Below are 27,977 nucleotides of genomic sequence, written 5' to 3'. Positions count from 1 at the left end.
ATCTGTGCCACAGCGACTGCCGGGTAAAGTTATGGAATTACGTGCCTGGGCTCACCCCTTGCCTTCCACGACGCGTCCTTGCCATAAAGGGCCGTGCTACTAGTCTGCCTTGACCCTCCTGCTCTTTGACTCTCTTGCTCATATGCTCCTCTTCCGTCTCTCCTTCCCTCTTCTCTCCATCTCTCCCTCCCTCTGTCCCTCTCACTGTTGCTTTGCTCCTCTCTCTCTCCCCCCACCCCTTTTTCTCTGGTCTGAGCTGCTTCTTCACGGTATGAAACTATTCTGCGTTTTTCCCCACTTGATAAGCCTTTGTTAGAATGGACTCAGCCCCTTGGCCCAGTCATCCCCCTGCCTTGGTTCCACTTCTTTTTGGTTTTTTTTCCTCGCCAAGTGCCCACATCTACTTTGGCAGCTCAGTGGGAAGCCATGGCCTGCCCGTGCCTTTGCATGGATAGTGGGTTGGGAGTCAGCAGCCACCCCCAGATCAGCCCGTGCCCCAGGAGCAAAGCAGCTCCCTGGATATCACTGCTGGGACCTAGATGGAGCTCATTCAAGGGTAGGAGTCCTGGTGTGGGGTCAGCCCTGGAGGTCACCCCTTTCCCTTTGTCCCCAACTGCTGCCAGTGGGCTGAGCTGGAGGCTGAGCCCCAATGGGTTTGCCTTCTCCCCAAAGTGCATCAGACAATCTCCTGCCAAGGGAAAAGGGCCTGGAAGCTTGGGGGGCTGCATGCTGCCGTGGTGGGTGGGGAGTGAGCACCCTCTGGGGCAGTGCTGTGGGGCTCCTGCCCCAACCCCTGGGTCATGCTGTCCCTCTCACCTTTGTTCCTCAGCGACTTGACAGTGAAGCTCTGGAGTGGGAGGAGGTTGCCTGCGGGGTCAAACTAGGAACTGCAGAAAGACTGGAAGGCGTGGGGCAGGGTGAAGGTCAGGGTACCTCCCCCTGCTCTCAGCACTCAGTCATCCACAGCAGCTCAGCCCAGGACAGGGATTTCTTTGTGCCTGACCCAACGGGGTGGACAATGCTGCGTCTGGTACTTCGAGCACTGTCAGCTCCTGTGAGGAAGCAGCTCTGGGGGGCACCAGCAGCTCCACCTGCCCTCCTGCTGAGGTTTCTCGACGGTTCTCCAGTGAACAGGAAATGTTTCATCTCTCCTCTCACCCATCCTGCTGTAAGGACTTTGGGGGTCAGAGATCCCTGACTCCTCAGAGACACCCAATTCCCTCCTGCCACTGTGGGCCCCCGTGGCCTCTGTGCTGTGCTGCTCCCGGGCTGGTTCCTGCAGGAGTCTTCTCCACCCCACCAGGACATTTGGTGTCTGCTGGCCAGGACCACCACACAGAGGGTGCTTCTCTGGAGCCATTACTTGTGAGACACCTCTGCTGTGGGGACTGCAGAAGGATTCCCTTTCCTCTGTGGATGTGGTACTCCCAGCCTTCCCATCCCTCTGTGGATGTGTCCCCAGTGATTGGAGGGGCACACTCTGAGCTCCTTTGCCATGTTCCATCTCGTGAGGCACAGCAAGCCTGGGATGATCTCCACTGGGCAACTTCCAGACAGACCTGCTGCAGTTCCCTTTGACACTCTCCAAACCCCAGTTGTAAACTCAGCTGTTCCATGGCTCTGGACTCTTCCCCACATGCCCAGCCCTCTCAGCCCTGCTCTGGACATCGTGACTCCCATCAGGGTTTTGTGCTGGGTGCCTGCAGCCACTTAACCCCCTTGGGATGGAGAAACGAAGCAAGAATGGAGCTTGCAGGGCAAAAAGGCCAAGGCTGGATTTGTCATCCCACTGCTGTGGCTCTGTCTGTCCTTCCTTTAGGTTCTGCCCTCAGAGCTCTGCCTGGACTGGAGCTTGCTTAGGCTGGGCCTGCTGGGCTGCATGGACCCAAGGCTGGAGGGGAGCAGCAGGGCAGGGAGCAGCCAGAGGCCACAGTGGCAGGAGCACAGGGGGAGGGGTTGCACACCCTGACCTCGCACAAGTCCCCTGACTCCCCTGTGCTCCAAGGACAATCCTGCCGTGGATGATCTTGCACAATCTCATCTCCTTGAGGGGCTGGGGGCTCCACTCAGGAGTGACTCCCCAAGGATGCACATTCTGCAGGCTCTTTCCTCTGTCTCTCCTCTTCAAGGAGGGCTGGTAAGGGCCTGGTCTCACACTGGAGCTTCCCTCCATCTCTCCTATGGCCCAGTGGACCATCCCTGCTCTGTCCTGCCCTGGGCCACCCAGGGTTTTTGTGGAATGGCCAAGGAGACCCCAGGATGGGTGTTCTGCCTCACACACTCTCCTTTCCCCTTTGTCACAGAAGAAGCAGCACTTGAACTCAAATTTAAGGATTTCTCCGTGTGATCCCACCAGCACTGAACTGGGATCTTGGAGGCCAGGGGCTCCAGGACCTGCCCCATCAAGCACAGACCATTGCCCCTCTGCTCTCTCCAACCATGGTGATACCTTGACCAGCCCCAGGTCATCAGCCACCAGCCCTTGTTCCAAGCATTCTGGCTGGAGTGAGGGGATTCCTCTGCATCATGACAGACAACAGTATCTGTTTTGATTTGGTGGGGGGAGGGGGGGTTTGCCTATTTTGGGGAAATTCCATCCTGCTGGCTTGCCTTGTTGGAGGGTAAATGGTACATGTATGTGTGTGAATGTGTGTGAGTGTGACCCTGCCCAGGACAGTCCCTGCTCCCTGTGCCTGTGGCTGAGCCCTGCACAGCCAGCACTGGTGGAGAGGCTCCCATCCATCCTGTGGCACACAGCCATGGGGGTCTGCAGGAGGTGTTTCCCCCCCAGGCCTGTCCTGGAGAGGGTTTCTGCACTCCTTCCTCAGCTGGTTTATCCTTTGCTTGGCTGGAGGGGCTCTGTGTGTGGTGTCTCTGGTGAGTGTTTGGCTGTAGAATCTGTCTGCTCTGAGATCTCCAGTGCCTGCCCTGGAGCCTTCCCTGCTGCCATGGCTGAAGGGGACACCTAGGGTCAGAGCTGCCTTGCTTTGCCACCAGTACCTTCCTGTGTGCAGGCTGGGAGTGCCTGTTCAGCATTGCAGGGCTGAGTGGCCATCCTGAGCCGTGGAGGGAGGGAGCTGCTGCTGGGGCATTGCTGTTCTGAGGCGGGGGTTTGAAGGGAGGAGAGTCCTGATTTAGGAACAGCATTCTCCAATCAAGTGCTCCCACTAAAACCGTGCACCACTCACCCCATCCCCAGCAGGGTGGAGAGGGGAACTGCAGGCATAAAAGATGAAGATCACAGGTTGAGATAAGAGCAATTTAAGAGCTGGAAAGAGCAGTGAGATAAAAAGCAAACAGTAAAACAGCAACAATATTAATAACAGAAGCATACAACAGAGAGAATGATTCACATGCAGAGTGCACACCCTGACCTGCCTGCAGCCATGTTCTACTGACCTGAGTAGACCTCTCCTCTGAGGAGAAGAAATGGATCTTGCTCCTGTGTATCTCCATGGCATCAGCACATTGTGAGTAAAGCCTTACACTCTTGTGGGTCTGCTGTGCCAGCCTGGGATCCACACAGCCCAGCAGAGCCCAGTGCTGCTCTCCACACCTGGCTGCAGGCAGGGCCCCTCTGGTTCTTGTCAGGGTTCTCACTGCTCACTGCCTGCAGATGTGAAGGTGCATTCAGGAGGATCAGAAGTGATATGAGCCCTTTTATTCTGAGTACATGCCCACTGGAAGCTGGGCTGGCATTTATCCCTGAAGAATTTCCTGCTGCTGTTGTTTTTCCTCTCAACTCACACAGCCATGCTTCTGGGGCAGAGGTGGGTTTTCCTTCCCACTTCCTCTTGTCCTCTCTGTGCTCTTGCAGGTAAAACCATAGGATGCCTTGTGATGTGTCCCCTCTCTCTCAGGAGAGGGCCAGTTGCTCCCAGCAGCAGAGGCTCTGGGCTGTACTGGTGTGACAGGGGACATTTCCTCAGTCCATGGGCTGGTCCAGTCTTAGACAGTCTTTTAACACAGCTGAGACACAGGTTGGTAGGAAGGAAAAACAATGATCTTCATCATCAGAGTTGGGGAGTCACCTTTAACACTGATTGTTCTCCTTCCTTTCAGATCCCTGAATAACCTCCCTAGAAATCTTTTTTGACTCCAAAGATTATGTGGACTGCACTAAGGAGACCTGGCAAAAATATGATTTCCTTAACATCCAAAGGGAATTCAGAACTTCAAAAGCTCCTTTTAACAGACCTCAAGGGGGAAAACTGGGTGAAAGACTGGGGAAAATCATCCACATCAGTGCCAGTGAGGCTGTGCTCTGTACACCTCCTGCCACATGGATGGTGTGCCCTGGACTCATCTGCATCTGCAGGGCACTGCTGCTGGTTTGAATCCCTGGGGATCTCTCTAACACAGCCAGTTCCCTCAGGGACTGGGCACTTTGTCCGTGCTGTTCCACCTGCTTGGCTGCAGTGCTCCATCATCCCTGAGGGAATACCTTTCCCTCACGCTTGGCAGGAGGTGCCTGCAGAGGCTGAAAGTGTCTGTGCTCTGCCCAGTCCCCTTGCCAGTGCCCAGGTCCCAGGACAGGGATCCCAGTTCCTTCCCTTCCATCTGGTTCCACAGCATGACTGCAGCAGTGGGGTCACCAGGGGCTCAACCCCCTGGCAGCTGAAACCTCTTCACATCTCAGCTCACTGGGGGTAGGGATGGGTGGTTATCTCCAGCCCTGCCTCTTCCTCCTGGTGTGAGGGCCCTGCTTGCTCTTCATCCCTCTGTACAAACTGATTTGCTCTGGGATTTCTGTGTGGGGGTGACTGCTGCCAGCACGGGTTGTTCCTGTGGTTCAGGGACAGCTTCAGTGTCCCTGTGGTTCAGCTGCAGCTTGAGTGACCACGGTGCCTGCTGCTCTGCCTTCCTCCTCCTGCCCTGAGGGTGCTGCCTGGTGAGCAGCAGTGTCTGATGAATGCTCACCAGGGCCCAGCACACTGCAGTGGGGCTCCTGGCTGGAACTGCCACAGCATTCTCCTTGCAAGTGCTCTGTTACTTTTACAGCATCTTGTACTTGTTCCTGCAACTTCCCAATCATTGCAGGAGAGAATTTCTTCCAAAAGTGGCCCATTTTCTCCCAGGCTCATTCCAGTCATGACTACTCTCCATCAGGATAGAATAACCTCCTTAGAAATCTTTCTTTACTCCAAAGAGTATGTGGATTGCACTAAGGAGACCTGACAAAAATATGATTTCCTTAACAGCCAAAGGGAATTCAGAGCTTCAAAAGCTGTTTTAACAGGCCTCAAGGGGGAAAGTGGGTGAAAATCTGGGGAAAATCATCCTCCCCTGTTTCTCCATGGGTTGGTCATTATTGTTATTAATGGACTCCCAAAGGAAGTGCCCCAGGTAAGGGTAGAAGAACAACACTCAAGACATATCCCTCACTGCCCTTGATGTTATCATGTCATAAACTAATCCTGATCCCCCTCCCTGCTCTGAGACAGAGACTGTGATGGGAGCAGACAGAATTATGTACAGGGTTAGGTACCCACATGGGCAGAGCAGGCAACACTGTCACCAGTGCCTCAGTACCTAATGTTTAGGTGATCAAAAATGTTTAGATCAAATTTGCTTCAGCCCACTCTGGGCAGATCTGTTGTTATCTCAACTGTTCAAGCCCTTCCTTGGATGCTAAGAAAAAAAAAAGCTGTTGTGGTTTAGGACTGGTATTCCCCAAATCAGTGTTCCCACTACAACTGTGTGCTGCCACAATCCCCACCTCCTTCCTTCCCTGTGGTAGGATGGAGAGAAGAACTGGAGGCACAAAAGGTAAAAAAATCACAGGTAGTTGACAGGAACAATTGACTGGAAACAGCAATGAGATAAGAAAAATTAACAGCAACAATATTAATAGCAAACATGCAACAATATGAATAACAAAAGTGTACAAAAGAGAGCAAATCACATGCAAATGCTCACCACGGTGTTACCCTGAGTGGAAGAGATCCCTTCTCCCTGGAAGAGAGTCCCTGCCCCAGCAATGATGTGAGATGTCTAAAAGAACCTCTGGGCTCTGGCCATGTCCCCTCCTGGCTCCTGCAAAAATTAACTCTGTCCTGGCTGGAACCAGGCCAGGGCTGACTGTGATCCCACAGCTCTGTGTGTGTGTGTGTGTGTGTGTGTGTAGGTCCTGGTACCTGTGTGGGTTGATGTTTCTCATGCAGAAGAGCATTTTTTGGGTGTTGATCTGGTTTAGCTACCTCACGGTGCAAGCTGGGTGCTGTCATCATTGGATTTCCTACTGGGGATGGGGTGGGGAGTTTGTGGTGTAAGGCTTTTTATTTTTTTCTCTTAATTATTGTTATTGTTATGGTTTTGACACTTGAATTCATTCTGGGGACACGTGGCCTCGCTCCCACCTTGCTGCATGTCTGAGCCAGCCCGTGTTCCCCTCCCTGCCTCCTCCTGGCAGGGAGCAGGGCTGGGGTCCTGCCCTGCCAGCTCCCCTTTGCAGTGGGATCCCCCAGAGCAGTTGCAACACCGAGATTTTGCTCCCATTTCTCGTGGGGTTCCTGGTCTGAGGATCTGTGGTGTTGCCAGTGGTGATTGGCTTGGTTGGCAGCCTGGATGTCCCATCTGGTCCCATGGAAAGGGGGCTCTGGAAGGCTCAGCTCAGCCCAAATTTCTCTCACAGATCTCTGTGGATGTGATGAAGCTCTGGGCTGGGAGATGTCTGCAGAGCACATTGCTGGAGTGGGCTGCTTCCAGCCACCTCTGCCAGAGGCTGCTGCAGGGCAGCAGGGCCTGGGTGCTGTGAAAGCCTCTGCCCAAGCTGGGGATGGTCTGTGAGGAGCTGATGCTGCTGTGTGATGTTTGACTTCTCACTCCCCAAAGTGTAGTTGTGTCAGGATTCAGTGCCAGGCACTGAACACGAGCAGGGGGAGCCCTGGGGCCCCCAGCTCAGGCTGGCACTGCCCTGGCACAGTGGGGTCAGGAGCTCTGAGCCACACGGGCAGTTTGGCGTGCAGGTCCTCCCAAACACTAAAGCACAAGGTCCCACATGCAGGTGGCTCCAGGAGGGGTGGCCCCTTGGACCCTGGCCCTCCAGAGCTCTGCTGGGACCATGGGCTGAGACAGGAGGAGGAGGAGGACTGGGATGAAGGCTCCTTGCCTGTGGGTGAGCTGTTCCATCCCTGTAGCTCAGGGGCCTGGCTGCACACCTGAAGTCCCCTCTGGTGGTCTCAGAGCCCCTCTGAGAGCCCCTCCAGGGCAGGGACACTTTGGAGCTGCCTTTGTACCACGCACCTCATTTTTCTCTGCCCTTGGGCACCTCGGTTGGTGACAAGGGTGTGATCATACCTGCACTCCTGCCTCAGGTTGCTGGGTTATGCTTCTTTCCCAGGGCCTAACTCTTGCTCTGGGGGTCTCCTCACCCCCAGCAACAGCTCCAGTCTCTGTGGAGGGAGCAGGGCTGCCCCAGAGCTGGGCTTTGCACAGGCCAGAGTCAAGAGCCTAAAAGCACTGGACCCCCACAGCACTGTGAGCCCTCCTGAGCAGTGTCCCCTTCCTGTCACCTGCAGCTCTGGTGACACGGGCTGGGCTGGTCAGCTGCGAGGAATGGGAGCTCTGGGGTCCCATCCTGTCCCCCCCAGGCGTGTTGTTCCTCCCCACCAGCTCTGAGCACAGCTGCTTTGGGGTCTCAATTGCTGCCTCCTGCCTTGGTGCTGCAGACTCAGTGCCTGCTTCCCACGGTGCTCTCCCAGTGCCCCAAACCAGTCCTGCCAGTGCCCCTCACCAGTCCTTCCTGTGCCCCTCACCAGTCCTTCCAGTGCCCCTCACCAGTCCTTCCTGTGACCAGTCCTTCCAGTGCCCCTCACCAGTCCTTCCTGTGCCCCACACCAGTCCTTCCAGTGCCCCTCACCAGTCCTTCCTGTGACCAGTCCTTCCAGTGCTCCTCACCAGTCCTTCCAGTGCCCCTCACCAGTCCTTCCTGTGCCCCTCACCAGTCCTTCCAGTGCTCCTCACCAGTCCTGCCCATGCTCCTCACCAGTCCTGCCCATGCCCCACACTGAAGAGGGTCCCGGTACGATCCCTGCCAAGCACAGAGCTCCAGTTTGCTCTCCACAGGCTCCCTGGAGCTTCACTCTGTCCTGCAGGCTGCACGTCCATCTGAGCCCCCCTCACCCTTCTGGGAAGGGCCGAGGACCCCCAGCCCCTCCAGGTGCTGCATGGTGCTCCAGCTGTGACTGGGACAGACCCATCCCAGAAAAGCTCAGCCCTGCACCTTCCTCCTGCCCCAGGGCTCGTCCCCTCACCCAGCACAGCTCTGGTTCCTACAACTGCTCCTCGTGGCCTGGGAGCCCCGGGTGCAGCCCCACGCCAGGCTGGGGCAGCTGCAGCACTGTGTCCCTGCTCCACCTCTCCTTTCTGCACAAGGAGCACAACAGCAGATGCCTTTTCACACCCGGGGCTTTTCCCAGAGGCCAGCTGCCCTGGAGGCTGGCGTTGTCTGTGTGGGGGTTGTGCAGCCCGGCCCTGGCTGGGTTTGTCAGAGCATGAGGGGTGTGTGTGTGTGTTTTCTACCGTGGTGTGTTCCTGTAAATAGTGTAAGTTATTGTGCTCTCCTGCTGTACGTTTTTCAATGGCTGTTTGTTTCTTGCCTTTTTGTCTTTGCAAATAAAATGTTCTTGACATGAAGGGACGGAGTACAGAGGTGGCTTTGAGGAGGGAAAGGGCACGGCCAGGAGCCTCCCATGCCCTCCTGTGCCCATGAGCCTGGTCCAGGGGCTGGGGGATAAATGGGGAGGGGGGACTGTGGCTGCATCCCTTCTGGATGGAGTGGAAAGTGTCCCTCCCCATGATGGGGGATTACACATGGTGGCCCTTAAAGGTCCCTTCCACCCCAGACCATTCTGTGATTCTATAATGCTGTTGGCTGGGAGAAGATTGGACAAGAGGAAACAGCCTCAAGTTGTTCCAGGGGAGGTTCAGGTTGGATATTGGGGGAAATTTCTGCACGAAGATGGTGCTCAGGCCTTGGCACAGACTGCCCAGGGCAGTGGTGGAGTCACCATCCCTGGAAGTGGTCAAAAGACCTGTGGATGTGGCACTTGGGGACACGGTTCCATGGTGAACGTGGCAGTGCTGGGGGAGTGGTTGGACTCAATCATCTTGGATGGCTTTTGTAAACAAACATTTCCATGATGCTCAGGTGACCTGGACCCCTGTAGGCAGCAGGTCCTCAGGCAGACGGGGCAGAACTGACCTTAGTGGGGGCAGATTGAGGGGCTGAGGTGGTGCAAGGGGCTCAGGGGCTGCCCCTCTCCTGGTGAGGAGGAGGAGGAGGGTGCCCACCAGGCAGTGCCAACCCCTGCAGGAGTCAGAGCATCCCTGAGCCTGCAGCATAGGGAAGGGAAGGGAAGGGAAGGGAAGGGAAGGGAAGGGAAGGGAAGGGAAGGCGCAGTGGCGCGGGGCCGCCGGCAGGGGGCAGCGCTGGCTGCAGCACCGCGGAGCGCGGGAGGGACACGGGGGGGGGTGCGGAGTTGCGGGGTCCCACCGGGGATGGGGGGTCCTGCCGGGGATGCGGGGTCCCACCGGGGGCTCAGGGTGGTCTGTGGCACACAGCTCTGCCAGGCAGCCCCCGGGTTGCCCGGGGAGCTGCTGGGGTGCGGTGCAGTGTCCTGCGGGATGGGGGGATGTTGGGGTCCTGCAGGTAGGGGATTTGGGGGCGATGCTGGGAGGGGGCCCCGCCGCTGCGGGCTGTCGCGTGGGGCACGTGTGACACGGTGTCACCGCGCGGTGCCCCCCGAGGGGACTGATGCCGGAGCCCAGCGGCGCTGGGCAGCCAGCCGCCTGCAGGCTGGGGAGGGGGACAGCGACCTGTGCCTGCAGCCCCTGGGGCCGGGCTCAGCTCCTGCAGCCCCCATTTCCCTTTGCCAGCCAGCCTCGGGCTGTGCTCCCGCAGCCCTGCCCTGCCTGGGCACCGCTGCCCTGACACCGGGGTCACAGCCCGGCCCCAAACGTGCCCGCAGTGCTGGGCCGAGCAATGCCAGGCCAGCGGATGCGCAGTGCCCACAGGTGTCCCAGCCCCCAGCACCATGCCCTGTGTCACCCTCAGCCTGTGACAGGGCTGTCACCTTGGCGTGAGCCTCCATGGTGCTGCCAGGGCCAGTGGCAGCCCTGGGCTACAAACGTGGGGTGTCATGGGCCCAACTCCCCCTGGCAGGGCAGGTGACATCGCTCCTGCTCCTGCCTGGTGCCTCAGCCACTCGTGGCACCACAGACACTTTTTATTGCCAGTCACCATGTCACCATGTCACACTCATGCCACACTCTTTCTTGCTGCAGCAAGATGCCCAGCCTGGCTGGCAGCGACCTGTGCCCTGCACCCCACATGCCTGAAGGTGCACTGGGCCAGCAGCAAGGGGACAGCAGGGACACAGCCTGGGAGCTGCTGCAATGAGATGTGGCAGCCCTGTGCCACCCATCCTCAGGCTGAGGGAGGAATGGCTCTGAGCCCACCAGGGCTGTGGCTGCTTCTGGGTAGGGGAGGGTCCCGTTCTGCACCTTGCTGTGCCCCACGGCTTTAGGGAGGCCTTGGGGACACCTGAGGAGAGGTTTATGCCCTCCCAAGCTCCCAGCACAGTGCTGCAGCATCTCTGGGGAGTGCTGCCCATGGTGATGTCCCCAGGGGCCATCACAGGGCCCAGGCTGTGGCAGCTCAGAGGACAAAGGGGCAGGAAGGGCATTCCTGCAGGCAGGAGGGTCCCTGCGGGGGGCTGGGGAGGACAGGTCCTGCACTGGTCTCCTGATTCCCAGAGGAAAGGAAGGGGCAGGCTCAGGAGGGCACAGAGGGCTCCTGCTGTGCCAAGCACACATCAGAGGCTGAGGGTGTCACCCCCTGGGAGCCCCTCTGCCATGGTGGCACTGCCTGGGTTCATAGGCTGGCTGTGGTGCCTCCCTGAGGTCAGTCTGCAGGGAAGGGCCAGCTGGACAGGGGTGCTCAGGGTGGTCTGTGCCACACAGCCCTGCCAGGGGCAGAGCTGTGGGTGGGTGGGCTGTGCACGGCCCGGGCAGGAGATTCCCAAATGCCACAGGGCCACCTCACCACCCCTTGGCTGGTGGCCCAGGGGATGGCGAAATTTTGGCACGTCCCACCCTGCTCCAGGGACACCTGCAGTGTCGCGGTGGGTGGGAAAACCTTCCCCAGGGGCAGCTTTCCAGCCACAGGCATGGCACCCAGTGGGCAGCCAGCTCCCCGGGCACAGGGCAGCCCTGGCTCCATCCCTGGCTGGGGGCAGGGCCAGGCTCTGGGTCTCTTTCCCTGCTGGCCCTGGCTTGCCCTGCAGCAGTGACAGACCCCCATCCCTGGCAGGGGATGTCCCTGTGGGAACAGAAGGGCCTGGCAGCACCAGCTCTCATGAGTGTGCTGAGGGGGAATGAAGCTGGGGTGGGTGATAGCTGGGGCACCCGGTGCCTCCTGGCTGGCACACTGGCCCTGCCTGCCCCGGGGCCTGGGGGATGTGACACAGGGGACAGGACATGAGCCACCCTACCCTTGCTGGTCCATGTGCCAGGCTGGAGTATCCATGTTTGCAACAGCCTGTCAGCACAGTGTCACAGGAGATGGTTTGCTGCCAGGTTTGGAGTGATAAGGACCCTGAAGTGACAAGGAGGCAGCAGTGTGATATCGGGGTCTGCTCTGCTCCCAGGATTGCCTCAGTCTGCACATGGTGTGGATGTGGCTGGCTCGGCAAAGAACCAGAACCAGGCAAAGGGGTGCCCCAGCTTTGGCTGGCACTGGCCTGGCACAGGCCTCCCTTGCCAGCACAGGGCTGAACCCAGCAGGAATAAACCTCAGGTACCCTGCCCAAGGCCAGAGAGGCAAGAGCCACCAAAGGTACTTCCCCAAATGCATCCCACCACCCTGCCTTGTCCCTCGGCACATTCCCTGGTGAGTGTGCGTGCCTGCCGGTGCCAGGCGTGTGTGACATGGCAGGGCATGGGCTGTCACAGCTCTGCAGCCTCTCCCAGACCTCCCCCAGGCAAAAATCGACCCATTCTGACAGACAGAGCAGCAGTTCTCAGGCCTGGTCTCTGCTGTACCCCCACAAAAACCACCAGTCCCCACCTGAGCCCTGCTCCCAGCCCGTGCCCTGTCCCCAGCACTTGTCCCGCTTGTCACTGAGACCCTCTTCCTGCTCTGGGAAATCTGTGCCACCCAAGGCTGTGCTCCAGGCACGGCCGGGGCACTGCAGCTGCTGGCTGCCAGGCCGGCTGTCCCCTGGCCAGGTGTGTGCCCGGGGCAGTGTCCCGGCTCCAGTGCCCAGGCAAACCCGGGCAGGGACCCCCGGGCCCCAGGACCCACCCCGACCCCAGCCAGGGGCGGCTCGGGCTGCAGGAGCCGCGTGAACCTGCTGCTGTGAGCAAACAAACACGGGCCTGGCGAGAAACCAGCCCGTGAAGGCAGTGTGGGTGAAACTCTGGGCACCGGTGGGGCACGGGCTCTGACAATGATTAAACTGGCCAGCCCAGATTTCCCGGCAAGGCAGCGCAGGGCTGGGACCCGGTGGTTCATATTATGCAAATCACCTGGATCTGGGAGCATGAACGTTTGGGGCTGGAATTCCCCTCGGGCTGCCAGATTGTTACGCCGCCCAAGCTATAAAAGCAGAGGCGCGGGCAGGGCTTGCCCATCGGCACCAGCCTCCCGGGGCCCATGAGCAGTGGCTAGTGCCAGCCCGGGCTCCCTCCCTGCCCCGGCTCCTCTCTGGATTACCCGCCGCTGCTGGAGTTGCCACCACAGAAGGTACCAAAGCTTTTTTTGCCGAGGCCTGTTGACGTCCCCGAGGCCAGGACGGCCGCCTTGCTCTCCTCCCCGTGCACCTTGGCTCTCAGCGGGGGATGCGCTCCGGCCTTGCCTCACTGCGCCTTTGGCTCTCCCTGCGCCGCTGGCAGTGAGGGCCCTGCGGGGCCCAGCGGGACAGCAGCTCCCCTCCAGCCCCCCGGCTTGGTAATGGACAGCACGAGCTGGCTTTTTGTGAGGGCCGGGCAGGGCTCGGTGCCCTCCCGGCTGCAGGGATCGGGATGTGCTCGTTGTGGCCGCTGGAGAGGAGCGGAGCTGTGGCACAGCAGCGGGGCCGGGGGCTCAGGAGCGGCCGAGTGCCCAAACCGCCGCCCACGGCGGGGCTGTGTGTCACCGTTCGCCTTCTTGCTGTCACCTCCTGCTGGCTGGCAGCAGGGCGAGGCCCGGCTGCTGGGGACAGGGCTGTTCACGAGCAGGGTGACGCCACGTCCCCAGCTCGCTCGGGCTCAGCCTCCCTCTGTGCTGGCCCCCGAGGAGCTGTGAGTCAGCCCCAGCCCCAGCCAGCAGGTGCTGGGTGCATATTTCTGCACAAGTGACCCGAGAGGTGACGATGGGTGGAGGGAGAGGCAGCCCCACCTCGCCCAGCCTGGCTCTGGGCTGCTGCAGGTGCTGGGGGCCCGGGCTCACTGTCATCTCTCGGCACAGAGCTCCATGGCAGGATCTTGTGAGATCAGCAACATCTTCTCCAACTACATCAGCGCCATGTACCAGCCCGACGAGGTGCAGCCAAGCTTGGACATGCTGGGACAGCTTGGGGATGACAGCAACCTGGGGCTTAGCCTCCCGGCCAGCCAGCCCCCAGCACAGAGCACAGGTAGGAGCAGGGGAGTGGCACTGGTGGCACTGGAGAGCCGGCACATTGGGGCAGTTGTGAGGCAGTGCCACTGGCTGGGAAGAGCCACTGCAAGGTCCTTGTCCCACTAGGACAGGTCAGCAGCTTCCACCATGCCTCAGTTTCCCCAGGGAAAGGCTGTGGGAGGACACCCTGGGTGGCACAAGGTATGGCTGTTGGGAGCACATCTGTTTTATACAGGAGGTGGGGGAATCATTGTCCTCCTCCTACAGCACAGCATAGGGGACAGGCTGCCAGGGCTCACCAAGAGCAGTTTGGAAGTACAGTCGTGGCGATGGGGGCTCATGTGAGGGTGCTTAGGGAGGCACCATGAGAAACACCAGAGAGCAGTCTGGATCACAGCACAAACAGGACAAATGGCACCGAAACCAGCGGTGGGGGAAGTGTGGGGTCTGCAGGGCAGGGCACTATGGACCCTTTAGTCCCATAGCTCTTAAAGAGCAGGGCCTGTGTGTCCCTCAGGGTTGCCACTGGACCACACCAGGTGTCCAGTGACCACGGGCAGCCCACCCGAGGCACATGGTGCTGGCACAGCCACCCTGCTCTGAGCCCTGCTCTCCATCCCTTGCAGACAAGCCCGAGTGGTTCAGTGAGCTCCCGTACTTCTGGACCAAGGTGCAGGTGCTGGAGTGGATCAGCTACCACGTGGAGAAGAACAAGTATGACGCCAGCTCCATCGACTTCTCCTGCTGCAACATGGACGGGCACACGCTGTGCCACTGCAGCAGGGACCAGATGCGCCTCATCTTCGGGCCCCTGGGGGATGAGCTCTACGACCGCCTGCACGAGATCAGTGAGTGCAGCAGGGTCTCCTTCACCTGCAGGCCTGGCAGCTTGAATAATGAGTTTGAGCTCCACTAGCCAGGAGCCAGTGCTTCCTGGGCACTGCAGAGGCTGCGTGGGAGGGTGAGGGGGCACAGACCAGACCAAGCGTGGCTGGGCTCAGCTCCCAGCATGCACTATTCCCCTTCATATGGAACAGGCATTGCTAATCCCAGTGCTTCACCCCTGTAGCCTCTGATGAGCTGAACTGGATCATTGATTTGCTGGAAAAAGAGGATGCATCTTCCCAGACCTTCCTGAACTCCAGCCAGCTGGGTAAGAGAGGGGCCCTGGCCAAGCCTCTTCCATAGGGATCATATACTGATGGCAGCAAGGCTAACCCCTTCTTCCCTTCTCTGCCCCTTCCAGAGCTGGGAAATCCCTGTGCCAAGGACTCCCTGGAGGACTTAAAGCCCACAAACCCTTTCACAGACTTCACCTGCTTGCCTGGTTCCATGTCCCCAGGCAGCTCTGATGTCTCAGGTCAGTGTTTTGACAAGGGTGGGTTTGGGTCTCAAAGCAGTTTGATGGCAGGGGAAGGGTGGGAACCAGGGGGAAAAGCCCCCAGATGCTCAGAGGTCTGAACCCTGATCCTTTGCCTCTCAGGGCCTATGATGTCCCACAGCCCCAACTCTCAAGACTCCGGTGGAAGTGACCTCGACCTCGACCCTGCAGAATCAAAGCTCTTCCCTGATGGTGAGTTGTTTTCTTCCAGACAGGAGCTGGGAGGGGAGGGCTGGCTGCACTTCTTACCTGGCAATGATTTAGGGGCAGCACCTGAACACACATCCTCACACTGAGAAGGAGGGAAAGTTTCTGTTTCCCCGAGTGCTCTGCTTCTGTTTCTCTCTGTTGAGCAGGGCGATGGGTAGGGCAGTGGTGATCCTGTGGGAAGGGGTGGGTGGTGGCAGATGGGTGAAGACTGCATCAGGGATCCTGGGCACAGGGGTTAGTGTTTGGTATTGATTCCAGCTGGTGATTACACTGGGAACACTGGGAATGCAAGGAAGCAGTAGGGTTTGGGAAGGAGCAGCATGCTGCACTAAGCAGATTGTCAGGAGTGAGGGTGGGATGAGGCTGGAGGGAATGGGGTGACCTTGCACTCAGGGGATATTTCTCTGGTACCTGGGCCTGAAAAAAGGGTGCTCTTGGTCCCTGGGAGGACAGGGAGGGGGCTGCAGCCCAGCATGTGCTGCCCAGCCTGACGTGTGCCCCTCTCTGTGTGCACAGACCACTTTCCAGGCAGCAAAAAAGGGGACAGCAAACACGGCAAGCGGAAACGGGGACGGCCCCGAAAACTCAGCAAGGAGAGCAGAGACTGCCTGGAGAACAGGAAGAGCAAGCACTGTACGTGAGCCTTCAGCCCAGGAGCCTCTCTTGGCTTTGTGGGGAACAATGGGAGGAAGGGCCTTGGCAGAGGGATTTAGGGTGATCCAAAGGTCCAAGGACCTGCGGGAGCTTCCCTGCTTAACAGCTCAATGTCCTCTTTCAGCCCCAAGAGGTACCCACCTGTGGGAGTTCATCCGGGACATCCTGATCCACCCCGAGCTGAACAAGGGGCTGATGAAGTGGGAGGACCGGCAGGAGGGCGTCTTCAAGTTCCTGCGCTCGGAAGCGGTGGCTCAGCTCTGGGGCCAGAAGAAGAAAAACAGCAGCATGACCTACGAGAAGCTGAGCAGAGCCATGCGGTAGGTGCCCTACCCTGTCCTGGGGGGGACTCAGCCCCACCGGGGCTCAGCCTGCGCCCTCCAGCAGCTCCTCAGAGCCCTGACTGCACCTCTGTGTCTCACAGATACTACTACAAACGGGAGATCCTGGAGAGAGTCGATGGACGACGGCTGGTGTACAAGTTTGGGAAGAACTCCAGCGGCTGGAAGGAAGAGGAGGTGCTCAACAGGAACAAGGAGCTGTAGGAGTCCTGGATGAGCCAGGGTCTGATAAGCCCCTCAGGGCCAGCCCTGAGCTGGGCTCCTTGACAGGAAACTTTACCTGCAGCTGTATGTGGAAGCTGCTGGCCCATGCAGCGTGTGGAATTCCGAGCCTCGCGTGGGCACGCTCGTGTGTGCGGGTGACTGCCAGCACCGAGGTGTTCAGAGCCCATCTTTTGGCTCCAGTAGGTTATTGCAAACTGTGACTCCCTTGCTGGATCCGTACCTCCAGTTGGAGCCATGGGGACTGTGGCTGTTTCAAAGCCTGAACAGATGCACGCGGGAAGAGAATTTCAAGCCCCACTGTGAGAGCCCAGGAGGTCTCCTGCTATCACCCACCTCCTGCCTGGGCAGAGGAGCAGCACATCTGTCACCTGTGACTGAACAGAGCTTGTCCCAGTTGTGGGGTCTTCCCTCTCGCTGCTTGCACCGTGCCAAAGGTGCCCCCTGTCCTCTTCACTGCATGTGGGTTGGGTGAGACCCCCTTTGTGTAGCAGCTTCTCAGTGTGGCACCTGCTGAGAGAAGATGGGAACATTGTGGAGTTTCACCTGGCCCCAGAAAGCCCTCAGTGAGTGAGAAGAGGACGTGGGACAGCATGCATGCATTTCGAGCCTGGCCTGTGTTTAGAGACAGGCCCTTTCTCCAAAAGTAGCTTCTAATTTAAGACCCAAAACAAGTACAGAGTGAATGTACAGATATATTTTTTCATGAGTAAGATGTTCCTGTGTGAGAGCGTGTGCTGTGGGGCACACAGGTGTGTGGTGGCAGGTGGTGATGCTCAGCTGGACTGAAGTGATGTCACAGGGCACAGACTGGTGCTGTGCCAGCCACGGAAGGGGACGCCAACACAGCCAGGCACCCACCAGGTGCATGTGGTTTTCTCATTTTCAAGTGGGAATATAAGATTAATAAATTGTTGGTTTGTTGGGTTTTGTACCTATCTGTAATTTTTCTTGTTTTTCTTAACCACACGGTGAGGACCAGGCTTGTGTTACTTGGGATGTGCCATGGCCTGGACCTCGTCTGCCACCATCTCCTGCCTTCCCATCCTGGCACAGAGTCACAGGGTCCTCCTCAGGGTGGGGTGGGCTTGTCCCAGACTGGCTCAAAGCCACCCACGGAGGGGCATCTCACACCCACTTCCAAACCTTGGCTCTTCTGAGAGCCCTCTGGAACTCCAGCCCTGGCACTCCCCTTTCTGGAGCCAGACTTCACCAGCTGCAGGCTGGTGGGAAGCAAAGCCCTGGCTGATCTGGGGAGAGGTTTCTCTAACACCCTCCACATTAACACCCAGTCACAGCCTGGAGGAGGACCTTTAGCCTCTCCCTGGCCAGGGAGACATGGAGGGATACCAAGAAGCAGCACAGGCACTACAGGATGATTAATGCTTGCTCCTCTCCAAGCCTGGCTGTTTTCTGGCTTCTTCCAGGACCTGGGTGGCACAAGGGAGGGGGACTGCAGTGACCTGGCAGTGTGGGCAGCCTAAACACATCAGGTACCCCTCCTTGCCCAATGCCATCTTGCCTCCCCATCCAGCCCAGCTGTGAGGAAGCTGGGAGGTTGTCTCAGGGGTGCTGAGAGGATCTCTCCAGCCCACAGGCTCTGTCTTGGGGTGGCAAGAAGGAGTGCAGGGTGTTGGAGGCCAAGCAGACTCTCTGCTATGTTTCTGCCATGAACGTGGCCAGCAGCACTGGCTCCAGGCTGGCACAAACTGCATTTCACAGCGAGTCTCTCTGAACACTGCTGGGCACCAGGGGGTTCTCAGTGCCACCCTGACCTTCTGCTGGTGCCCAGGACCTGCTGAATGGGGCACACAGGGCACTGGGCACTGCTCAGTTCCTGCTCACTCCCAAAGAGAAAAGCCCTGGGACCTGTCCTCTGAGCTTGGAGCTGGACAAGGTCTGGGATGCCCAGGCAAAAGCTGTGCCACATCCTTTTTTGTGGTTCCAGACACTGCCTGGGGGGTCTAAGGAAAGAAGCAGAGCACCAGCAGGAGGGTGAGGGGAAGTTTTGCTGCCTTGACAGTAAAGGTGTTTTGCAAAGCCTGAGATGCATTTTTGGCAGGAGGATCCAGCCATTATCACAGAATCACAGAATCCTGGAACAGCCTGGGTTGATCAGGGACGTAAAGCTCATCTCATTCCACACCCCTGCCGTGAGCAGGGACATTTTCCACTGGCCCAGGGTGCTCCAAGCCCTGTCCAGCCTGGCCTTGAACACTTCCAGGGATGAGGCAGCCACAGCTTCTCTGGGCAACCTGTGCCAGGATCTGACCACACCCACAGAGAATGTTTTCCTAATATCTAATCTAAATCTCTCCTCTAGTAATTTAAAATCATTCTCCCAGTCCTATCTGCCCACGTTCCCCTACTGCCCTTCATTACTGCCAGAGACATGGCACTGTTCAGCATCGCCCCTCCAGCACTCCCAGGAGTGGGACACGCTGCAAAGCAGAGCACTGAGCCCTTCAAGGCAAGCTCTCAAACAGACCACCTGGGCTGTCCCCCTGAGCTGAGCTGGCTGAAGCAGCTGGAATTGCTCCCAGTCTGCCTGGCCTCAGCTTGAGTGTGAGGTTGGTGGCTTGAGCATCCTCCTAGAGGTGCTGCAGTGACATCAGGGGCATGACCCAGCTGCTTTGCAGGGGCACAAGTGCCCATGGGCCAGACCCATCTTTTTTGTGGCTTTGGCTGCTGTTTCTATATGGAGTTGCCCTGCTGGTCTCATAGGGAAGACCTTTTTCCTTGCCTTCCAGCATGCTGGGCTGAAGTTGTATTGCCCCCAGATACACTCTGGGCTGAGGAGATCAGGGCTGCCCTGTGGTGCAAGAAGAGGTCCCAGGCCCTGGGTGTGAACCTGGAGGCAGTCCATGGTCTGGGCTGCAGCCAGACCTCCGTCAGGCTCCTTGCATAACCCTCCCCAGGGAACAGGTTTTCCTGGCTGGTGTCTGCTGGCTCCAGTGAGTGGAGGGTGCTCCAGCTCCATCCCTGACCTGCTGGCGCTCCTGCAGAGAGCAGGCCAGAGGGGTGGCAGGAGGGGCACACGGGAGATGCCAGCCCAGTGCCCATGGCCACCAGCGTGTCTGTGAGCAGACACAAACACGGCAGTGGAGCAAGGCCAGCCCCAGGCTGGGTCTCACAGGAGCTGGCTGCGCTCCTGGCTGCTGGCACTCAAGTTTGGGGTTGTGGGTGAGGTGTTTATTCTCCGTAAATAGATAACCCCAGCAGGCTGGCAGTGAGAGGGGAGAACTTTGTCACGCAGCCTGGTGCCCTGCCAAGCGCGCCTTGTTTGCTCAAGCAGTTTCATTTCTTTCCCGCTGCAGTTTGTGTTACCTAACTGGCCTGGGACAATGTTTAACCAGCTCCAACAGCAGCAGGGAACCTGTCTGCCTCACCTCTGTGCCCCCAGTGTCCCTGGTGCCCATCGCTGCCACCCCACTGCCACTGCTGAGTGGGTGGCACACCAGGCAGGAGCTTGGGGCAGAGGAAGGGTGTGTGGATCATAAAGTCAGAAGATGGTTTGGAAGGGAATTTATAGACCACCATGATCCACTCCCTGTGCCATGGCCAGGGACACCTTCCAGTGCCCCATCCAACCTGGCCTTGGACACTTCCAGGGATGGGGCAGCCACAGCTGCTCTGGCTAACCTGTGCCAGGGCCTCACCTCCCTCACAGGGAAGAATGCCCACCTAAAATATAATCTATCCCTACCCTCTGTCACTGTGGAGCCATTCCCCCTTGTCCTTTGAGGTCCCCCAGCTGTGTGGGTACCTTGTGAGAGAGGAGGAAGAGGAGGCAGGCGTGTGTAGGCACAGACAGGGGGACCAGGTCCTGCAGCCTCTCATGAAATCTGTGTGGGTCAGTGGGATGAAGAGCCAGGAAGGACTGGAGAGAGAGCAAGGCTAGAGAAATGCACACACCCCAACATAAGTGCACAGCCAGCACACACTTGGGGTAACCCCACAGCCACCTCCAAGCCCATACTGAGCCACCCTAGCAGAGACTCTCAGCAGGAGGCAGGAAAAACAGATGATTTGTTTATTTTATTGTCTTTGGAGGTGCCTGGGTTTTATGGCTGTGGCAAGCCATGACAAGAACTGAAGAAAAAGAGGATTTTCCTCAAAGACAGCCTCCCCTCACACTTTTACCCTGGGGTCTGTTGGCAGACTTTTCCCATCAGGTGGTCCCAGGTTGAACAGGCACACAGTTCTCATGGAAATATCTTGGGCACCCATCAAGTCTCATTATTACAGTGTGTTTTGTCTTCCTCAAGACTTCCCAAAGGGACACAGGGGCCATTGCTCAGCCCTGGTCCCACTTAGGGAAGAGAACAACTTGCCCTGGCTACTGCTTCCCTAGGAGCTGTGGCCAAAAGCACATAACTGAAAGTGGCTGAAATGCGCTGAGTGGGAGCAGAGAAATTGGGTGAGGGGAGAGGTTTCACCTGGACCAGCAAGAAGGTGTCCAATATCCCACATGCCTGACCATGAACTGCCCCTGAGCACAACAGCATGACCTGATTTTCCAGCCCAGCCAGACTGTGGCCATCTGTGAGCAGATCAGCATAGATGGGAATGCAGTGGGGATGGGGACAGCCGTGGGAGGCAGGGACCATCTTTCTGGTCCTGCAAGCTCCCTGCAGTCCCTGCTGGCTTTCACCCTTCCTTACCCTTCTGCCTTTGCAGCGAGGGCAGAGCTCAGGGATGGCAGAGCCATGTGGGAGCCATGCAGCCTTTGGAGAGGAGCTGCTCCCAGCATGGGAGAAAAGGGAGTGGAGCAGGTGAACCACTGTGAGGGCTCTCGTGGGTGGAGTGTTAGGGCTGTGCTGGGGCAGGAGGGGGAATGTTTGGGGGGCCAGGCTGTGAGGGTTGGGGCTGCTACACACCTGCATTTCTGAGAGTGGAACTGCAGAGGGGAGGGCTGCTGCTCAGAGCAGCTGTGGAGGGCAGAGCTGCTGCCCAGGGGACACACATCACACAGGAGCTGGCAGCACAGCGCTGCCAGGGGCTGCAGCAGGGTGCTGCTGGGGCAGGCTCCAAGCCAGGCTGCTGTCAGGGCTGGGCTGGCATGCCCAGGGCTGGGCAGGCCCCTGAGCTGCATCCTGCCCCCCGGGGGCACTTACCTGGGGTCCCAGAACACCCTCCCCCTGCCTGACGGTTTCTTTGATAACCACTGCCAGCAGAGCTGCCAGGGGTGCCTGCTTGGCCAGGGCAGCTGCCTGCTGCCAGGAGCTGGTCTGGCAACCCTGGGCTGTTTGATTGTTTAGCAAGAGAACGGCTGTTCCCACTGGAGGAATGGGGAAGCTGGTGCAGCTGCCTGGAACCAGAGGCAGCAGGTAGCCAGTGACATCAGGAGCAGCCCCAGGGCATGAGGGTACCACCTGGGAAAGCAGGGTACCACCCTGGGACACCCCACGTGCCTCTGCCTGTCCCCTCTTCTCCTCTCTCTGTGCTCAGCACTTCAACTTGTGCACCCACCCATCCCTTGCTTCCAGCCAGAGCTCCCAGGGGCTGCCCCAGGACATCCTTGGCTTGTTCATGCAGGATGGGACTGGAGGGTCCAAGCTCCCAAGTGGCTGGCTCCTGGTTTGCCACTTGCTGATTCAGCACCAGGCATTTCCCTGCAGCCTGAGAGTGAAGCAGAAGCTGCCCTGTGAGCCATGGGGAGGGGCTGTCCCAGCCTCATGGCCCCATGCTGCTCTTGATGCTTCTCTGGGAGCAGAGCTCTGCTTGCACTCCAGCTCCTGCTGACCACGGTGGCTGGTCCCTGCTCCCCAGGGACAGATTCATGAACAGTTTGCCCAAAAATGCTGGGGCTGCCCCATCCCTGGAAGCGTCCAGGGCCAGGTTGGATGGGGCTTGGAGCAACCTGGGCTAGTGGAAGGTGTCCCAGGCCATGGCAGAGGGGTGGAAATGGATGATCTTTAAGATCCTTTTCAACACGAACCATTCTAGGAGTCTGATTGAGTGACCTGATTCCAGCCCAAAAATTTATTCTCACACAAGTTTGACAAAGCTGCATCTCTGCATCTTCCCCAGCTCCTGTTCCTGCTCAGATCCTTCCCCTCCTACAGAAAATACCAGATCTCAGACTGCTCAGGTTGGGATACATGCTCAGCCCTTGATTTCTGGCACCCTTCTTGGGTGGATGTCTCCCAGCTTCTTCATTCCCCTCTGTCCCTCATTGCCACCAGGAATTACAGTGTTTCATTGTAGAATCAAAAGAAATGTTCATTGCATTCTTGTTTCCTGGCCAGCCCTGCCCTTTGTTATCCACCAAACACGATATGGAGCCTGGCACTCCATCAGCCTGAAATGGAGTCACTGGGCAGAGAGCACAAGCTGGGCACTCCAGGAATGGAAAGCACCAACTGAAGGGCCCAGCTGAGCTCGTGGCATCCCTGGTGGGTTGGCAGAAGCCAAAGAGGCTGTCAAGGTCTGCTTCCATCACACAGACATGTCACTCAACTGCCCAATGCCTCCTGAGAGCTCCACCTTCCCACAGGCAACCAGGCACCACTAGCTCTTCTCTCTGCTCCCTCCCGAGCAGGCCACATGCAAACAAGCCCTGAAGCCTTTGCCAAGCCATCATGAGGAGTGGTCCTCAAAGCCCTGGAGAGGCTTGGGACTGAGCTGGGGCTTGGTGATGATGAGATCTGGGAACAGGGGCAGCTGCAGATGCTGTGCTGTGTGATGGGGGACAGAGTGTGTGAGCTCACAGGCTGCAGCTCCCAGCTGGCATCTTCTGTGCAGATTCATTCCACAGTGAGCTCACCAGGAGCCCTGATCTCCTCCACTCGCTGCTCACCTTCACACCCAGTTGTGGCCACATGCTCCCCTGGGAGTTTTCACTGAGAAGACACAGAGGAAATCAAGGTGTTTGAGCTCCCTGAACCCTTTGGGGTGCATTCTGATCCCAGTTCAGCAAGAGCTGCTCCTCAAAAGGCAGAATGCTGAAAGGCAGAATGGCCAGGGCCCTGCTCCAGGTGTGTGACAGGGCTGTCCCAGCTCCACGCCTTGCCCTGCTGCAGTGTCCCAGCACAGAGCACAGCAGTCAGAGAGGAAGGAGAGCAGAATGCTGTGCTGGGGGGAGAAGGAAGATGAGGGGCAGTGGTGTCTGAAATGCCTGAGAGGAGATGCAAGAGAGAGGTGAGAACTGGAATAGAGAAGTTATACCACCCTGCTGCATTGCAATGGTGCCTAAAGAAGCCATGGGGAACCCCTTGCTGAGCATTTCACTGTGTCCATTGAGCCTGAATGGAAAGGGAAATGTCCCTCTCTGGGTGCTCCACAAAGGATTCTGGGGGTTGCTGACCTGCAGCACTGGGATGTCATGAAGGCTGCTGATGGCCAGAGATGTTCCAAGGGTATGCAGGGAGGAAATGGGAACAACCACACAGCCAGTGTGTCACCCTGTGGCAGGCCAGGGAGGCCAGCACCACCATGGCCCTGGACAGGAGCATCACAGCCCTCCTGTGTGCATTCCTGGCAGGATTCCAAGGGTCAGGGAGTGGATAGGAGACTGGTATAAAATATCCAGCCTGCTGTGTCATGCACTGTGTTGTGCTGGGGTGTTTGCTGTATTTCCCTGCCTGCCTGCCTGCCCCTGAGTCACAGAATCATTGGATTGGAAGGGAACTTAGAGACCACCTTGTTCCACCCCCTGCCATGGGGAGGGACACCTTTCACTATCCCAGGTTGCTCAAAGATCCCTCAAACCTGGCGCTGAACATTTCCAGGGATGGGGCAGCCACAGCTGCTCTGGGCACCCTGTGCCAGGGCCCCACCACCCTCACAGCCAAGAATTCCTTCGCAATATCCCATCTATCCCTGCCAGTGGGAAGCCAATCCCCCTTGTGCTGGCACTCCAGGCCATTGTCCAAAATCCCTCTCCAGCTCTCCTGGGTCCCCTTTAGGCACTGAAGGGTCTCTAAGGTCTCTCTGGAGCCTCCTCCTCTCCAGGCTGAACAATTCCACGTTCCCTCAGCCTTTCCTCACAGAGGTTTCCATCTGCCCAGCCTGCCCGTCGGGCAGGACAGGCGCAGGGCTGGCAGTGCCCTGAGAGCTGCAGGCACACCCGCCAAGCACAGGACAGGTTTGCGTGTCTCCTGCGTCAGCCCTGCTCGCTGCCAGAGCCCGGGGCAAAGGTGTGCTTGGGGCTGAGCTGCCACAGCCCCTCCAGCTCTGAAGGACGGCCTGAGCCAGGGAGGTGAAGAATGAGGGTCTAGTGCTGGTCATCCCAACACAAAACCCTGGAAGATATCACACTGAGCTGGCTGGGGGCAGCTCCCCCTGCCTGGGCTTTCCTCATGCAGGAACTCCTCTCCTGCCGGGGGGGTCCCTGCTGCTGAAACCCCCCAGGGCAGAGTGACCGTGCCCACAGCGGCCAGGCCGTGGATGCCAGCCTCAGCTGGGGCACATCCAGGTGGCCCAGGAGCTGCCATTGTGTGGCTGCCAGCTCCGGTGTGATCCTCAGGCTCCCTGCAGAGCTGGCCCTGCTCCAGCCTTTGCCTTCAGGACTGCAGGTGAACAAGCCCAGGCCTGAGCTGCTCTTGGGCAAAGGGTGGGTCTGACAAGATCTCATGGCTCCAGGCCTTTCTAAAAGGAGTTTCAGAGCACTCTGTGGGAGCCACAAACACCAGGGCCATTACATAAGGCACGTTTGGGGGTGCACAGCGGGGTGAGCTGACAAGAAGCCTGGGCCACAGGGGTGGTGCAAAAACCAGGGACTCTGGGGCCAGGTGCTGAGGGATGAGAGTTGTGTTTTCCCCGTGGGATCTGCATTATTCCAGCAGCAGGAGGACGAGAGCCTTGGCTCTTTCTGACACAGCGTGGCTTGTGCCACTGGGAGGTCTGCACAGGGTGTGGAGGTGCCTGTCCCAGTTTTCTTCCCTGTACCTTCCCAGTGTGCCCAGCAGAGCACAGCAAGACCTGGCTGTGCCTGACACTGGGCTCCAGCTGGTGGCACCTGAGCTGCTGGCCTTGTCAGGAGGCCAGAGCAGGCAGCAGCTCCAGCAGGATGCACAGAATGTGCCTGGCCCCAGGTGTGCTTGTGGCAGTGGCTGGGGTGTTCTGTGCAGGATCCAGAAGATGGACACTGAGCCCCTTGGGTTTACCCAAGGAGAAGCCCTTCACCCTCTCCACCCCAACAGGCTGGTGGAATCCATGTGCAGGAAACCCTTCTCCAGCAACAGGACTAAGAGGGAGGGTGCCCTGGCATGTGCCCCAGGGGTTCTTTGAGCACAGCAGGACAGGAGATAGGCACATGAGGAGCTGATTGTCTGTCCCCTTTCCCCGGGCACGTGCAGGGAAGCCCCGAGGCCTGCCAGCGCCTCTGGTAGTGGGAGCCCTTCCCAGGCCATCCCAGGGAGCAGGTCCCAAGGGTCACTGTAGCTGTGGGCAGGTCCTCAGCCTTTGTGCAGACCCATCCCTCCCGCATCCTCCCTTCCCAGAAGTGACGGTGGCAGGCGGTGGCAGGTGGCCAGCTCCACCTGTCTGACAGGTAGAGCAAGGGTGGGGGCAGCGGCTGGCACCCGCTGCCTGTCCCAACCTGCTGGGTCCTGCCAGGAATCACCTGCTGCAGCAGCAGGAGGAGTGGTGTCCCCAGCTCCGGTGCCACCGTGCAGGGACAGCTCTGCCCCACCACAGAGGGAAACCTGCACTGCTGGGTGAGGATATCCTGAGAAAGGGAGCTGGGGTTGTTCAGACTGGAAAAGAGAAAGCTCCAGGAGACCTTAGAGCCTCTGCCAGTGGCTCAAAGAGGCTTATACAAAAGAGGGTGAGCAATTTTTCTTCAGGAAGACAGTGACAGGACAAGGGAGAAGAGTTTTAAACTGAAAAAGGAGAGACTTTGATTAGATATCAGAAAGAAATTCTTCCCTGTGAGGGTGCTGAGACCCTGGCACAGGCTGCCCAGAGAAGCTGTGGCTGCTCCATCCCTGGAAGCATCCAAGTCCAGTCTGGTTGGGGTTTGAAGCAACCTGGTCTAGTGAAAGGTGTCCCTGCCATGGCAGAGGGGTGGAACAGGATGACCCTCAAGGCCCTTCCCACACGTGTGTTCCTGGGTGACTCTGTGATCCTGCAGCATGTCCTGTTACCCACACACAAAGGGAGTCCTGGGTGTCAGACACTGCAGACACAGTTGTGGGCACATCCAGGGTGTGTGACACTGGAAACACTCCCAAAAACACACACAGTGTGCACAGACACACAGTTATGGGCACAACCAGGGTGTGTGACACTGGAAACACTCCCAAACACACACACACAGTGTGCACAGACACACAGTGTGCACTGCAAATACACAGTTATGGGCACATCCAGGGTGTGTGACACTGGAAACACTCCCAAAAACACAGACACACAATGTGCACTGCAGACACAGCTATGGGCACATCCAGGGTGTGTGACACTGGAAACACTCCCAAAACCACACACAGTGTGCACAGACACACAGTGTGCACTGCAAACACACAGTTATGGGCACATCCAGGGTGTGTGACACTGGAAACACCCCCAAAAACACACACAGTGTGCACAGACACACAGTTATGGGCACATCCAGGGTGTGTGACACTGGAAACACTCCCAAAACACACACAGTGTGCACAGACACACAGTGTGCACTGCAAACACATAGTTGTGGGCACATCCAAGGTGTGTGACACTGGAAACACTCCCAAAAACACACACAGTGTGCACAGACACACAGTGTGCACTGCAAACACATAGTGGTGGGCACATCCAAGGTGTGTGACACTGGAAACCCTCCCAGACAGACACAGCTGATGCAGGCAGAAGGTGAGGCTTCCAGCCAGTCACCCACAGACACACAGTGTGCACTGCACACCCACAGGTACAGCAGTGTGAGCTGCAGGTGTGCACACAGACACACAGAGGTGCTCACTGCAATACTCAGTGTGTCAGCAGTTACACACAGGGCTCCTCATACGAGTCCCCACACAACTCCTCTCCCATGGGCATACAGCCCTCAGGCAGGCTGCACCCAACATGGTGGTGGCCCAAGCCACTCACATGTCCCACCTCCATCACCCACAGAAGATGCCCAGGTGTCCCCTCGCCCTCAGCCAGCCATACACACCCCAGGCTGTGCCTTTGCTCCCAGCTCCCTGGATTGAGAAGGGCTTTGGGATGGGCAGAAATCCCTGAGGGGTGCTGATGGCACCAAGGAATCACGGTGGTGTGTCATTCCCTGATCCAGCCCAGCTGGAGGCAACAGGGAAGGGCACCTGATGATATAAGGTAAGTGCTCCCTGTTGTGTGGCAGCAGAACCCTCAGGGGTCAGGAGCTGACCCCCAGCCTTGCCTGGGAAAGGTGCAAGCAGGCCATGGGGGGACTCTTGCCCATCCCTTATCAGGAGGTGGCGAAGACAGGCTGGTACCTGCTGGCCAGCACCCTGCCTGCTCTGGCGGCCATCCTCCCAGGTGTGTCCCCAGCAGGGGCTGTGCTGGGCACGGCTGGGCAGGTACAAGGGCTGTGTGATCCCACACTGTGTATTTCCCTGGTTTCAGTCCCCACAGCCTGATGGCCTCAGAGCTGCAGGGACGAGCT

General features: G+C 58.2%; 2 protein-coding genes across 2 annotated transcripts in view; both read left to right on the top strand.

The window, feature by feature from the left end:
- KIF21B (kinesin family member 21B) overlaps positions 1–8,637 on the top strand; it is a 34,767-nt gene extending 26,130 nt beyond the window's left edge. Inside the window, exon 34 of the mRNA XM_039698544.1 lies at positions 14–8,637. Within this exon, the coding sequence (XP_039554478.1) occupies positions 14–113 (100 nt within the window). The 3' untranslated portion in view covers positions 114–8,637. The remainder of the gene's footprint in view (positions 1–13) is intronic.
- A 3,955-nt stretch (positions 8,638–12,592) lies between these two features.
- ELF3 (E74 like ETS transcription factor 3) lies at positions 12,593–17,345 on the top strand. The gene is made up of 9 exons (XM_039698515.1): positions 12,593–12,748; positions 13,451–13,619; positions 14,230–14,451; positions 14,673–14,756; positions 14,850–14,963; positions 15,087–15,176; positions 15,711–15,827; positions 15,973–16,168; positions 16,273–17,345. The coding sequence occupies exons 2-9, from the start codon at positions 13,457–13,459 to the stop codon at positions 16,391–16,393; spliced, it is 1,107 nt and encodes a 368-aa protein (XP_039554449.1). The 5' UTR covers positions 12,593–12,748; positions 13,451–13,456; the 3' UTR covers positions 16,394–17,345.
- The last annotated feature ends 10,632 nt before the right edge of the window (positions 17,346–27,977 follow it).

This window comes from Passer montanus, unplaced genomic scaffold (genome assembly GCF_014805655.1).
Source record: "Passer montanus isolate IOZ18808 unplaced genomic scaffold, ASM1480565v1 scaffold127, whole genome shotgun sequence".
Taxonomy (NCBI): Eukaryota; Metazoa; Chordata; class Aves; order Passeriformes; family Passeridae; genus Passer; species Passer montanus.
This window is presented reverse-complemented; position numbering and strand designations above follow the sequence as displayed.

Bases quoted from the DNA above. Each gene is read 5' to 3' on its own strand.
- ELF3 (XM_039698515.1), top strand. From the start codon at position 13,457: ATGGCAGGATCTTGTGAGATCAGCAACATCTTCTCCAACTACATCAGC. The intron at 14,452-14,672 runs GTGAGTGCAGCA...TCACCCCTGTAG, and splicing joins CGACCGCCTGCACGAGATCA to CCTCTGATGAGCTGAACTGG. The intron at 15,828-15,972 runs GTACGTGAGCCT...GTCCTCTTTCAG, and splicing joins GAACAGGAAGAGCAAGCACT to CCCCAAGAGGTACCCACCTG.